Genomic DNA, 14066 nt, shown 5'->3' with positions numbered 1-14066 from the left:
TGAAGATGTCCATTCTGCAGTGTATCTTTTTGTCATCTTTGTCAAAGATCAGTAGCTGCAGCTGGACTTTTAGGTCCCCGATTCTATTCCACTGAGCTCTGTACCCGTTTGCGCCAGCACCGTGGCATTTTTATAACGACGGTTCTGTAGCATAATCAAGCATGTGATTCTCCCCCTAGCATTCTGTTTGTTCAGAGTGTTTTGGCTAGCCTTGTCCTTCTGTGCTGCCATGTAAAGTGTGAGATTGTTTTTTCCGGTGTCTATGAAGAACAGCTAGTGTAGGGTGAAAATAAGGCTTAATTTTTTTATCATCATGGAGGGGGTATGTGCGCAGCATCCCACATGTGTCCAGGTCAGAGGACAACTCTGTGGAGTTGGTTCTCTCCTTCCACTTTTACATGGGTTCCAGAAATTGAACTCGTGGTATCAGACTCACGTGGCTGCTGAGCCGCCGCCCACTGAATTCTTTTAGAATGCCCTGAATTCCAATCAAATTACCCAAATGCTAATAATCCTTATTAAAATTTTCCAAACTGACTTACAATGCAAGTCACACTCTTGGTTTCTTGCTTGTGTGAGCTTTGAGATGGGGTTCCCTGTTGCCCACTCCAGCCCTTGAACCTCTGATGCTCCTGTGTTGGCGTCACCACCCCTCACCACGCTGTTTTCCAATGGAATATTTAAACTCCATTCACTTGAGAGTTCTCCATCAGAAACCACAATGACTTTGCTTACAATAGGTGAAAATACTATGAAAACATCTTTACATAATGAGAAGCCTTATTTCCATTAATTTGATTAACTTTATTGAGATATATAATATATAGACAACATAGTTCATTTGAACCATTCAACTTAGTGTGTTTGGGTATATTTGTAGCACTACAGAACCACCACTAGAGTAATTTTAGAAAAATTTATCACCCCCCCCCCAAAGATATTCTGTATCCATCAGCAGTAATTTTAACTTCTAACAATTACAGTCTTGGACCACTCATCTACTGTCTGTCCATGGATCTGTATATTCTGGAATTTCATCTCTATATCCAAATTATGTGTGGCCTTTTCTGCCCGCCTCCTCTTACTCAGGGCAGTGCCCCAACTCAGCATCATGTTACAACATTTGTCAATTATTTCACATGGCTGAAAATTGTCAATTCCATGAATATGCCACTTCTTGTTGATTTGCTAGGCACATCTGGGTTGTCAATTTGGGGTTATTAGGAATAGCTCTACTATCAGCATTTTGTACAAATTTTTGTTACACAAGGCAAAAAGTCAAGAGAGAACTCTTTTGGTAGTGTAAGTACATATTCACTGAATTTTTCTGATAGAAAGACATTCAGAGGCATAGGAAATGCATTCCTAAAATCTGACCAATAGAATCATGAGGTAGAAAGATAGAGAGAGGAGCTTTTGCTGACCAGTCATCATCATCATCATCATCATCATCATCGTCATCATCATCATCATCATCATCATCGTCATCATCATCATCATCATCATCATCATCATCGTCTGTACCTCAGAGCAAATTTTAGAGATGCTAACATGTGTGGCAAGATGCAGAAGCCTAAATCACAGTTTACTGGTGTGAGGTCCTGCCAAACTTTGCCATTCTTTCAGGGAAGGGTTTCCCTGGGCAACCAGCTTTCGCAGGTAGTCACTGGGCTCCAGTTGGGGGATATCAGGGTTCTGTTTGTAATATTTCTGCAATTTCTCTAGAACTGTGGGCAACCCAACTGAGGCAGCATAGAACATGGGCCCGCCCGTGTGCCTTGGCCACCCGTACCCATGCAAGTAGATGACGTCAATGTGCTCTGGGCTAGCAGCCATCCCCTCCCCCAAGATGCGGAATGCCTCGTTGATAAGGGAATACAAGCAGCGCTCCAGGATCTCATCCTTGCTGATGGAGCGCGGTTCAATGTGATGGGTTGCTCTATACTGTGACAGGAACTTGGAAAGCCAGGGATCGGGTTTGTGAATCCGACCCAGTGGTTTGTCATACTGATACCAACCCTTACCGGTCTTCTGACCGAATCGCCCAGATTCACAGAGCATATCAGCAAGTGGGGAGTATCTGCTATTGCCCCGCTTACGGGCAGGAGTTCCTGGTGGCAAGGAAGGTCCAGCAAGGCCTTGCCCTTTGCGAACTTTCCAACCCACATCTAGTCCTGTCAGGTCAGACACTCTAAAGGGTCCCATTTTAAAACCAAACTCTTCTAAGACCCCATCTATATCCTCTGGCTTACTGCCTTCCTCTAACAAGAAATACGTCTGGTTGTAATAGGGACTCAGCATTCGATTCCCGACAAATCCATAGCAGTTGCCTACAACAACTCCAATCTTTCCAATCTTTTTTGATAAGGTCATAACAGTGGCAATGGTAGTGGGGGAAGAGTATCGGCTTGGAATAACCTCTAATAACTTCATGATATGAGCTGGGGAGAAGAAGTGGGTGCCAATCACCAGCTGAGGGCAATTCGTGGAAGACGCAATCTCATCCACGTCCAGGGCTGAAGTATTGGTGCACAGAAAGGTTCCTGGCTTGCACAGGGCAGACAGTTCAGCAAAGACCTGCTTCTTCAGGTTCATATCTTCAAACACTGCTTCAACCACTAAATCCACACTTGAAAGCTCCTTTGTGGATGAGGAGAACCTAAGTTTGGGTCTTGCTGGAGCCCGGCCACTCTGCTGCATTTTGGATGCTTCTTTTTCCAAGATGGCAGTTATCATCCTTTTTGCAAGATCTAGCTGCTTTGGGTCCAACTCTACAGCGACCACGGGGATCCCAGCCCTTAGAAAAGAAATGGCAATGCCTCGGCCCATTGTTCCCAAGCCTATGGATTAAGAGCAAAGGAAAGAAAACATCATTTGCTGAACAGGTGGACACTGGTAGAAGGCACTGGAGCAAAGTGGCATTTTAAAAGATTGACAGGGCAAAGTGCTGCTGCTCACTGCCACAGTGTGTGCTGATCATGCACAAGGCCCTGGCTTCTGTCCCTAGCACCAAAGATGATTAAGAATATTAGGATTGGAGGCCACTGGGCAGTGGTGGCACATACCTTTAATCCCAGCACTTGGGAGGCAGAGGCAGGCAGATCTCAGTGAGTTGGAGGCCAGCCTGGTCTACAAAGTGAGTTCCAGAACAGGAACCAAAACAACACAGAGAAATCCGTCTCAAAAAAATAAAAAATAAAAAATAAAAAAAGAATATTAGGATTGGTCAGTGAACATAAATGTATTGAGTAAGAGTTCATGCATGGCTAAGTGCTCCAGAGGAAATAAAAATCAGTAGGATTCATATTCATGTATACACAAAAGCTATTAAAACTAATGAACAAGCCCAGTAAAGTTCCAGGATATAAAAACCTGCATATAAAAGCCACTGTGTTCTCTTTAACATTTCTTTCTCTGTGTGTACATGTTGCAGGTGTCAGAGGAAACAGGTGTCCTCGTCTGTCACTGCCTATTCCTCTGGAAACAGGGTCTCCTCTCTTAAGAGGGTGGGGACTTGTGTCTTGTCACCTCGTCTGGAAGGCAGCAAGCCCTGTGACCCTCCTGCCTTTGTCCCCCTTGAAGCTGGGGTTACATGGGTGCTGGAGTCTAAACTCTGATGTTCGTGCTTTCAAACCAGGTACTCCCAACTGCTGAGCCATCTCTCAAGCCCCAAATATATTCCCACACATTAGCAATGAACAATCTGTATGAAAAGAAGAAAAATAATTCTACCTGTGATAACATCAAAAAATAATACGCTTAAAGGAATGCATTTAACAAAGGAAGGCTTCTGCATTAAAATTAATGAAACACTATTGAAGAAAATCTTGTTGCTTGGTGTTAAAGTACTTGCCTAGCATGCACAAGGCCCTGAGTTTGAGACTTAACATTGAAAACAAGAAAAAATAAAGAAGGAAGGAAGGAAAAGCGAAAGGGAGAGAAAGGGGGAAAAAGCATCATAGAAGACCTAAATAAACTGAAGGACATCCATGGCTCACAGACTGGGAAAAAGTTAACATTGTTAAGAAGAAATATCAAATTGATCTGTAGAACCAAGGCAAGCTCTGGGCTATCCCAACTTTTTTGTGTAAATTAACAGTAGATTCTAAAATTCATACAGAAATGCAAGAAGAGTCAAAACAGTATTTTAAAAAATTGGAGAAGTCACTCTTCCCAATTTCAATAGTTATGCCAAAGTATTCAAAGCAGATGGAGCAGACAGAGTCAGACGTAAACTCCACTCTTACGGCCTATGTGTGGATGGGACTGCTACTGTTGAAAGGTCCCTGGGGCTGACCCACAGGATGGAGAGGGTTCATGTACTATGTGGAGAATTAACAAAAGCTAACGTGAGCACTAAGTTCAACCAAGAATTTAGCATCCAACAGCCCCAGTCGAGTGACATTTGAAATGAGATGTTTTTTTTTGTTTTTTTTTGTTTTTTTTTACACAACAGTGCATTTGTGCATCTGAACTGGAAACACCTCTGACAGACTCCCAAGAGCTTCGACAGATCAAGTGGACAGAAATCCAGCATACAGGGGAGGGGCGCAGGAAGTCCGACCCCCGGCTGAGGGCTACTGGCCATTGATGGCTGTTGGCAGAGGGAGAGTCAGTTTTAGGATGAGCCCACCCTCTCGGGAGGCGACCGTGCCTCACACCCATGCAGCACTAAGACACCTGTGTGATTTTAAAAAAGAGAGAGAGCACATGGAACTGAAAGAAAATAGTGGTCGGGAGGCTAAGAGAGGAATTGAAGGGAAGGGGTGGAGGAAAGGACTTGGTCCAAACATAATTTACGCATGTATGAAATTCTCAATTGATTTAAAGAAACGTGCAGGTTTGAAGAATGCGCTTACCCAGAACGCCAACCGACGAGACTGGTTGTGCAGACGCTGTTTTCCAAGAGGCTCCTGAGGGAGTTGACCACTTATTTGCAGACTTTTCAGCGAAAAAGGCATACTGCAGGGCTCGGGCCTGTCCTGAGGCCCGAAGGTACATAAATAGCTTTTCTTCTTCCTTAATGCCCACCTCATAGGGGTACTTCACGGAGGCCTGGACTGAACGGACACAAGTCTCTGGAGCCAGCTGGCCAGGGAACTGCTTTTGTACCTTGGCAATGGCTTCCGCGAAAATACCGTCCATGTTGGGCAAGCTTGGGACTGACTTGTTTATGAGTCTGCGGGGTTCTAGAGGCTTATCTGAAAGAAATTGCAAAGATTAGAACACTGCAAGTGTAACAGAGAGGGAACAGGACCCCACAGCAGCTGCACAATGAATGGTACATGGTTCCAACGACCCAGCTAGACACTATGCATTATTGTTTAATGAAACACTAATTCCAAAATCTGCTACCTTAGTAACATCAGACCACAAAGCAAAATTTCCAAGTTCTAAAGTATTAAGTTACTAATTCAGGCATGAAAGGTTCATTCTCTCTTTATTCTGAGGTCAAGACAACTTTATAATAGATTAAATATTAATTTGTCAGTGAGTCCAAATAGGACAGTTCGTAGTTAATATCATATATTCAAAATTATTCAAATCCCTTTCCTAATAATGACAATACCCTCAAAATGCCATGAACAGACAGGAATGTAATAAGATGTAATGACAGGCGACAGAAGAGAATTGAAAGTTCATTGATACATTCTTCTAATACAGTGCATTGATTTTCAGTACAGGAGGGAAGATAATCGATAGGGGGAAGAAAAGTCTTTTTTCCCCCAAAAAAGGAGATTGGATAACTAGATACGCAGGTGGAATACCTGGATGCACAGTGGGATAACTAACTGAATATGCAGGTACTAAGAACTCTGTTCCTTGTGAAGCATGCACCTCAAAATGAATTATAATTCTACTGAACTCCTAATACTATACAATTTTCTAGGTAAACAACAACAACAACAAAGGAACGTCTCTGTGACCTTGAGTTAGGTACCAGAATCTTATGATTCTGTAATTTTATTAAATGATTCAATGAAATGGTTTTAAAAATCAGATAAAAATACATCAAATTAATTAGCCATACCACAAAATGTGTTCTAAAAAGGGCTGCCATCTCAAGAATGAACTGTTATAGCACAAATGTCCACCTAAGGGAGTTAGACAGAGAACCAACCAGAGCTTATGACATATGTCCACTACAGAAGGACACAAAGCATGACAGTCGTGTGCTAACGAGTGTCCAAGGGACCAAGAGAATGGCCTGGATAGCATCATGTGTCCTTGGGCTTCTGCAGTCTCATCCTGGTTCTTAAAGCTGAATGCAAGACCATGACTCAAACACGCAAATATTAATTGCTCGTAGCTGTGAGAGGGTTTTAAGTGAATGCTAGCCTATCGCATGTAAAGGGCATTTTTTAGCACAGGAATGTAGACAGGGTTTAGCAGTGTGTGGCTCCTCCTCCCCTCGCTCCTTTGGAGAACAAGGAGCTGTAGCCATCACTTAGTTATCGCTTATCCTCAGTGCTGGGGGCTGAGGAAGACGAGGCCTGGGCAGTCCACAGCTGGCGTTATCCATGGGTGGCCAGTGAAGACAGGCCAGAAGAGGGAACAGGAAGAGAACAGATGTGGCGGGGGGGGGGGGGGGGGGGGGGGGGAGTGGAAAAGAAAGGAGGGTGGGTGTCAGGGCTGCGCCTCACCCACACAGGACACTGCAGACCTGGACAGCTATCCTTGAAGCTGCTGTTGCTCCTTCCATGACTAGAACTGCCTTCAAACACCACAGCACACCAGATGTCTTTGAAAAGTTGAAGAAGTTCAAATGGCTATTTCCCATCACAGATGCAGTTAAACTGGTTTAAGGACATAGACGGACAGGACAATCTGAAAACCATTAGCACTTGACTTTGATGTGCGCTCTCACGGAGGTCCTGAGCATATCTGAGCCCTGGGAGTTACTTCTGGAGGACAGCTGTGGTTTCTGGCAGGTCCCTCAGGACACCAAGGAGAAACACAGCACCTACACAGTGAGCAGGCACTGATGGGGGGCGGGGCAATGCTGGCCAGCTCGTCATCAGCTGCTGGGGAGAATAGGAAGGCGGGAATGAAATCACTCCCTTCTACCCTAGGCTCTGCCCACAAGTTTGACAAAGCAAGTGGGTCATCCTTCAGAAGTACACAATCTCACCTACACCCTTCTGCCAATCTGGCAGGAAGAGACTGTCAGTCTGCCTACAGACAGCCCATGCTTACATAAATTGTTTCCTCAGACACAAATGACTACTTTCTTCTTACCCTGACCCAATGTGCTACACCCACGTTAGAGGCTCCACAAATGACTGACAGAACATCTGTGCATCATCAACTTCAGGAAGGCCACTCATGGGCGGGTGGCACGTCAAGAGGAGGCCTCCTGTGTAGGATAGGGTCACTCCATTCTTTCGAAACATGGCCATACATATATTCACTCTCAAAGCAAAAATAATTTACAAAGAGCAAATGGTAAAATGAAGAGAAAGACCAAGGAAAGCATTAAGAATTCTTAAAAGCCACAATATCCAAATTAACAAAAGTCTTTGGACAGAAACAGCACTGTTAAAAATGGATCAAATATCCAGGGCAAAGGGCCTGAGCTCATTACATAGACAAGAACAGAGCGTTAGAGGGATGGTGGTGTATGACTAACATCCCGGAACTTGAGACAATGAGACAGGAAGATCGAGCATTGGCCTAGAGACTCTAACTCCAAAACAAAACCAGAGGCTGCAGAAATGGCTCTGTGGTTAAATGGCTCAGCGGTTAAGAGTGCTTGCTGCTCTCTCTTCCAGAGGACCTGAGTTTTACTCCCAGCACCTGTGTAGGGTGACTCACAACCACTGTAACTCCAGTTCCAGGGGATCTGATGCCCTCTTTGGCCTCTGAAGGCACTGCTCTCATGTGCACAAACCCACACAGACATACACATAATATAAAATAGAAGATAAAATCTTAAAAGAGAAAACCCAAACCCACAAATGAACCAACTCCCTAGAGCATCGTTCCTGAGCTGGGACTCCCAGATGGATGCTCCCTGTGCCCAGCTTCACACCAGCAACATGTGGTGGGGACCAGGAGTTCTCACCTGTGGGTTTGCCAGGCCTCTGCTGGTCACAGGCAAGTGGAAATACACAGCATTTTACAAGCCCTCCCTTCCTCAGGAGAGTCAAGGAGTTAGTTCTACGTGGCGGCTCTGCCCTATCTCTTGTGTCTCCGAAGTCTGGAAGGTTTTGTATGAAGCTGTTTAATGAACTTCCATAGTCAACTCTCCAGGACTCAGCGTTAGGTTTATAGAGAAAATGCACACCGTGGGCACAACAGCTCCTCAACTCCCTCCGGATCATCACTTGCTCCAAAATACTGACTATAATGTGAAGCATTCTCCTCACTCATGGGAGGGGAAAAATGAAAGCTTCACATCTTTTCTTTTTTGGCTTTTCAATTCAACGTTTGAGTAGTGGATGAGGCAATAGGCTGCAGGCTATGTGATAGAAAATCCCGACATAGTAAAGATGGAGAAGTAAACTCCCACACACGTATAAACACACATTTAATGAGGTGTTGGTTGTTTATGAACCTGACCATCAAGTCAATCCACCAATTTTGTTTTGTCAAATGACTGCATACTAATAGCTGCATTTAAAAGCAAATGAGAGAGGAAGCAGGGACGCATAAAAAGAAGTGTAATGATGTATTGTGTACCCAATAAAGCTTACCTGGGGATCAGAGGACAGAGCCAGCCACAAAATTAGACATAGAGGTCAGGCAGTGGTGGCACATACTTCTACTCCTATCACTCGGGAGGCAGAGATCCGTCTGGATCTCTGTGAGTTCAAGGTCACACTGGACTACATGAGAGAAACAGAACCAGGCAGTGCTAACTTACGCCTTTAATCCCAGGAAGTAATATGGCAGGACACAGAAAGGTATATAAGGCGTGAGGAAACAGGAACTCATTCTCTTGAGGCTGAGGATTTTGTAGAGGTAAGCTAGTGGCTGGCTGTTCTGCTTCTCTGAACTTTCAGCTTTCACCCCAATATCTAGATCTGGGTTTTTTATTATAAGACCTTTTAAGATTCATGTTACAGTAAGACCTTAAATAAAATGGAAAGTAGACATCGCTAACTGGTGTGTTTTGTGAGATAATAAATCACAAATAGCAAGATATTCTTAGGCTACCCAGCTTTTCTACTGTTCCCCTAGTAGATCTATCTTCAACAAGGAGACTGGATCTTACATGGCCAAGAACAGCCTGCTACCCTCCTGCCTCCATCCAGAGAGCAAAGATTACAGGAGTGTGCTAACACCCACAGCTTTATGGGGGCTGGGACTGAACCTGGGGACCCCTACATGTTAGGTAAGCATCCTATCATCCCCAGCCTGAAATAGTAAGATTTCAAACAGCTGTGCTCAGGTCAAACAAACAAAGAAGAAACAAAAAACCAAAACCTCCACAGCAATGTAAAAGTTCTAGCATTTTCCATGGGATTCTATTCACTGAAGCCCAAAACAGACATAGTGGATGTGCTTGGTTGGAGCAAGGACCAAACACTGAGATTCCAACCAGCATGGCCTTTGCTTTCTCAGAATATGGCCAGAAGTCAGCTAACTTTGTGGAGCCCTTCCTTTTTAGAGACGTGAAAATCAAAAGAAGAGCTGTTGTGGTCCACGTGGCCATCATTATCCCCTGACGTCGAGCCAGAGGCCATTTTACAGTAATCACACAACTATTACCAACACTCACCAAACTCTAGGCTTAAATGAGTGAATTTCGCTGTGCATAAACGAACATCAGAGAAGTTCAGGGAACATTCTAACTGTTCTTCATCTAGATTACTACTTAAATGGAGAATTGTAAACAGAGTCAATTATGATCCATACAACGAAGAAATACATAAAGCTGAACAAAATGCAAACACATCCCAAAATTAGAAGTACCTGGGGAAACTAGCATATCCTAAGCTAGAAAAAAAATAATAAAACAATGGCTGGTGACATATCTCTGTCACATATGTGCAAAGCCCAGAGTTCCATTCCCTATGAGCCTCTCCACAAAAACAACCCCAAACCAACAAGCAGACAAACAGAAAACCACACCACAGTAAAAACAAAAACTGAATAGTAACTTTTGTGAAAAGCTTTTTTTTCATTTGTCATTATTATCTCCTTACATTTACTGTATCTACTCGTATGAATTCTAAATAGCTATAGATATAAAATAGATGTAAATTTTTATGGACTTTTTTTCCTTCTTGGAATTGGAATCAAACCCACGGTTTCACAGATCCTCACCACTGAAATATTAGTACATAACAAGCTACTTTACTCATCTCCATCCTCTCTTCATGACGAAAATGTAAAACAGTGAGTCACATTTAACTCATCGAAGCCAGAGCCACAGGCAACTTAAGTATTAAAGCAGACAATGCCTCAACTTTGGGGCGCCACCCAGTGGACAAACTATGTAAGGTTGCTGAGACCAGCCATCATTTCGTTTTGTAAACTTTTGAATTTAATGTTTAGAAATAACTTTAAAAGCTGAAAGGAATAAACACCGCCGGATCATGGTGTAAGTGTAGTAGACCTTGGTCCTTATCCTGTTTGAAGTAACTCAATTCTCAGAGCAGAATCCAGGGAAACCATGTAAGGACAGACTTCCCCATAGTATGAACTTGATTCCAAGAATGGCCCGGGGTGCTCTCTACAAGCAGATTGTGCGAGTGAGTGCTCACAGGCCAAGCAGCCCTCCTGGGAGCACAGGGCTGTGGCAGCAGCCTGGGAGGCAGAGCATAGCGGGGAAGTGCCCCCACACAGAGAGAACACCCTCTAGGAGTCAGGAGCATTTTCCCATCAGTACCTCACTCTTATAGCGTGAGTGCTGCCTCTACACTAAACACCCAGCTAGCTGGACCATAGAAAAGACTTTGGATTGAAAAATGGTCACTGGAGGGGCAGCCAATGAGCTTTCACAGGAACGTCTGGGAATGACCCCGAGCTTTCTCTGTCGCCAAGCAGAGACTGGCACACACTCCATTCTGCCTGGAGCCCAGCAATCCCCATAAGTATTTTCTTAACAATTGCTAGCTTCTTCCTGCTCAGTGAGAGCATGTGGCCTCCATAAACTTCCCACAGAAGTTATCGAATGGATTTTGTTTCCATTGTGACTTCTGGCAGGAAGGCTATTGGGAACTGGGCTGTGGCTTTCCACTCATGTCCCAGAGTTATCACCAGTCCCAGTTTTATTTTTCCTAGCTTAAAGGCACAGTTTTAAATAAATAAAATAAAATAAACAAACAAACAAAAAACCAAAACCAACCAACCAAACAAACAAACAGAAATAAAATTTAAAAAGCCAAAACAATTCTGTAGGTGAGTACTAAAGGGACATTTGAAGGAACACCACTGGTCCACAAGTCCAGCAGGGACAGAACTCACATGTCCAAACTCTGGAGAAACTCCGGAGGCCATGAACTCTCTGAAGGCCTTGCAGGCTCTGTCCTCTAGTGGACCAGCTACATGTATGTTCCTTGTTTCAACTTAATTCTGTTTTTCAGCCAGAAGAACACTCAGAGTATGATATCTCCAGGTTCAGCAGAACAAACTATAAACCATGTCCTTAAAACTTCAGCAATGTCTGGTTCCACTCCCAGAAGCGGTCACTTCATTTCCTGTGACTGCTTCTGGAAGACTTTAGGCACAGACTGCAGCACGCTAGCCCACTCTCAGCATATACACCTTCTCTCCACTCACCCCCTGCTTTTTGTTACACCATTGGCAAAACACCACTTAAAACAATGTTCTTTTCGTTACCTAATACGACAGACTGTGGAGTTTATGCCAGATCGATGTAGCCTTGAAGCTTGGCTACATTCTACTCCATGGATGCCTCATTAGATAGTTAGGGAGTTCCTCATTAGAAAGCACATTTAGCTTATTCCCAATCTTGTGCTATTTTTTAAAAACTATTGTTTACCTATAATCTTCTGAGCAAATTTGACTGCTTCTTCAACTGGGTCTGACTTCACAACTGCATCCAGAATGCCAAGCTTGAGCGCTTCACCTGCTGAAATATGTCTTCCTGAAACAAAAGGAAATAAAATAAGCTAAAGACCAACGTGAGGAGGAACCGGGGCATTGTTCTCTCTAGCAGTGAAGGTGACCACTCCTGGATATACCAATTAGTAAGAAAAACGCGTAAGACCAGCCTGACCACTGTAGCTGATGTTTTGTTTTTTCCATCCCTGATAAATGGAGGTAATTATGTTTACCATAGTAATTCTGAATATTAGATAAATGAAAAGTTTACCTCTAGATGCTTACAGAGGTAGAGATCCCTGTAAATCTCTCTGGAGGTATGCGAACTGGCTGAGTTTTGGCTTCTGATAGAAGCAGTAGCACCAGACAGACAGGGCTATCTACTTTGTACCTACCACAGAGCAGGAAAGCACTGATCAACAGTCCCTGAATACAGAGCTAGTTGGCTGAACGGGGAGACCGTGTTGATTAAGCTGGCATTCCACAAAGCACACTGAAAATTACATAGGAGAAATCGGACAGAGTTTTGTCTCTTTTGACCCTGCCTTATGTTGTGGACTCTCTGCAGGGCAAGCTTCGCAGCCCTGCTTCCTGTGGAGGCTGAGAACGCAGCAGACACACTTAGAGGACTGCTCCTTCAATGCCCTGGCAGTCAAGTGTGGCCCTAACCTCAAGCTTGGTGGGAACATCAATGCTCTGCTGAGGGAGGGTTCCTTGGCAACTGCTTCATCAATAGCCTTCCAGACCTCCTCATCCAGTGAGGAGTGTGGGGCAGGCGAATGATGTCAAGTGTCCTCTGTATAAGGACACTTGGGTGAGTGTACGTGAACCTGCTTAGGCAGAGCAGAAAGACCAAGGCATAGAAAATGAAATCTGGGCACTACAAAAATCTCTGGGGCAACAAGGTACGGGAGTGTGAGCTGCCTGTGGGAGGGGCTGGCTGTTGCCAAGCTCTTGAGTCTCAGAATATCCTGGGGGCATTTTCAGTTACCAGCGCCTTCACAGAGGCCCAGTTCTGCTCCAAAGGACTAATGAGTAAACACAAGGCCCTGCGAGCTGAACCCAAAGCCTCCCCTGTGGCTTTGTCCTCTCCTGGGCGGTGTAGATGGGACCTCTGTCTAGCAGGCTGTAACCCAAAGGTGCTGCATGATGAGCTGCAGGGGACCCCAAAGCGACTGGAGCAGAGAACGCCTCTCACACGGCCAGCTCTGGCATGTGTCCTCCCAAATTTCTCCAAGGATTTTTCTCAAACTTAACATTTCGATGTCTTCACGGAACCTTCCTGAGATGTCATTTTAAAGCCAACCCAGGCCACCAAATCACACTGTCCACTCAAGAGGACAGGGGTGTGATTCCTGTGCCAGCTTGCCTGCTGATTTACAGGGGCCTTTGCTACGCAAATCAAAACTTGTCAATCTCAGAGTTTAAAAGAGAGGCATCTTGTGAATGAGTGCTGTGGGCAAAGACCAACCAGAGCTTCCTTCACTTCTCTTTTTCCTTCCTGTCTTTTTCTCAAGGTGCTCTTGCCTTCCTGATGAATTTCCTCACAGGCTAACTTCTGCACACCTCAGGGCTTGCAAACTCAGTTCCCACCGTGGTTATTTCTTTTGAGCTTCTCCTTTGTTTTGTCTTTTGCTGAAGAACTAACCTGTCTCACGTGCTTTGAATTTCTGCAGAATGCGGAATTACAAGCATTCTCCAAAGAAATCAAAATCACTCCAAATACTTTACGTTCTTTTGAATATACTTCTCATTAAACAATGTGTAACCTGATTGAGTGAATTTCAATTCCATACATCTAGTTTTTCTAATTTTCCTTTCACATATCTCATTTAAAAGAGCAAAGCTATTTTTAGTTCATATAGACTATTGGTTCTATGTTTTCCTGTCAGTTTTTTAATCAGAGCATATGGATCTCTATTATTGGCTCTAAACATTTTTCATTCCTTTACATTCTTAGAAATTGTGAAGGACTCCAAAAGGCTACTATCTATGTAGGTGGTATCTGTCAATGTTTGCTGTAGTGGAAATTAAAGCCAAGAACCTTAGGA

General features: G+C 44.0%; 1 protein-coding gene across 2 annotated transcripts in view; it reads right to left on the bottom strand.

Annotated features, from left to right (window-relative positions):
• Nucleotides 1-776: 776 nt before the first annotated feature.
• Nucleotides 777-14066, bottom strand: part of Ehhadh (enoyl-CoA hydratase and 3-hydroxyacyl CoA dehydrogenase) — a 43343-nt gene continuing 30053 nt past the window's right edge. For both annotated transcript variants that reach the window (XM_052740092.1, XM_052740093.1), the window contains 3 exons: nt 11954-12058; nt 4860-5201; nt 777-2840 (listed from right to left, as the gene is read on the bottom strand). In XM_052740092.1, coding sequence (XP_052596052.1) covers nt 1579-2840; nt 4860-5201; nt 11954-12058 — 1709 coding nt within the window. In that variant the 3' untranslated portion in view covers nt 777-1578. The remainder of the gene's footprint in view (nt 2841-4859; nt 5202-11953; nt 12059-14066) is intronic.

Source organism: Peromyscus californicus, unplaced genomic scaffold (genome assembly GCF_007827085.1).
Source record: "Peromyscus californicus insignis strain IS unplaced genomic scaffold, ASM782708v3 Scaffold_16__1_contigs__length_79575227, whole genome shotgun sequence".
Classification (NCBI taxonomy): domain Eukaryota; kingdom Metazoa; phylum Chordata; class Mammalia; order Rodentia; family Cricetidae; genus Peromyscus; species Peromyscus californicus.
Note: the sequence above shows the minus strand (reverse complement) of the source record. Positions and strands in the feature narration are given on the sequence as shown.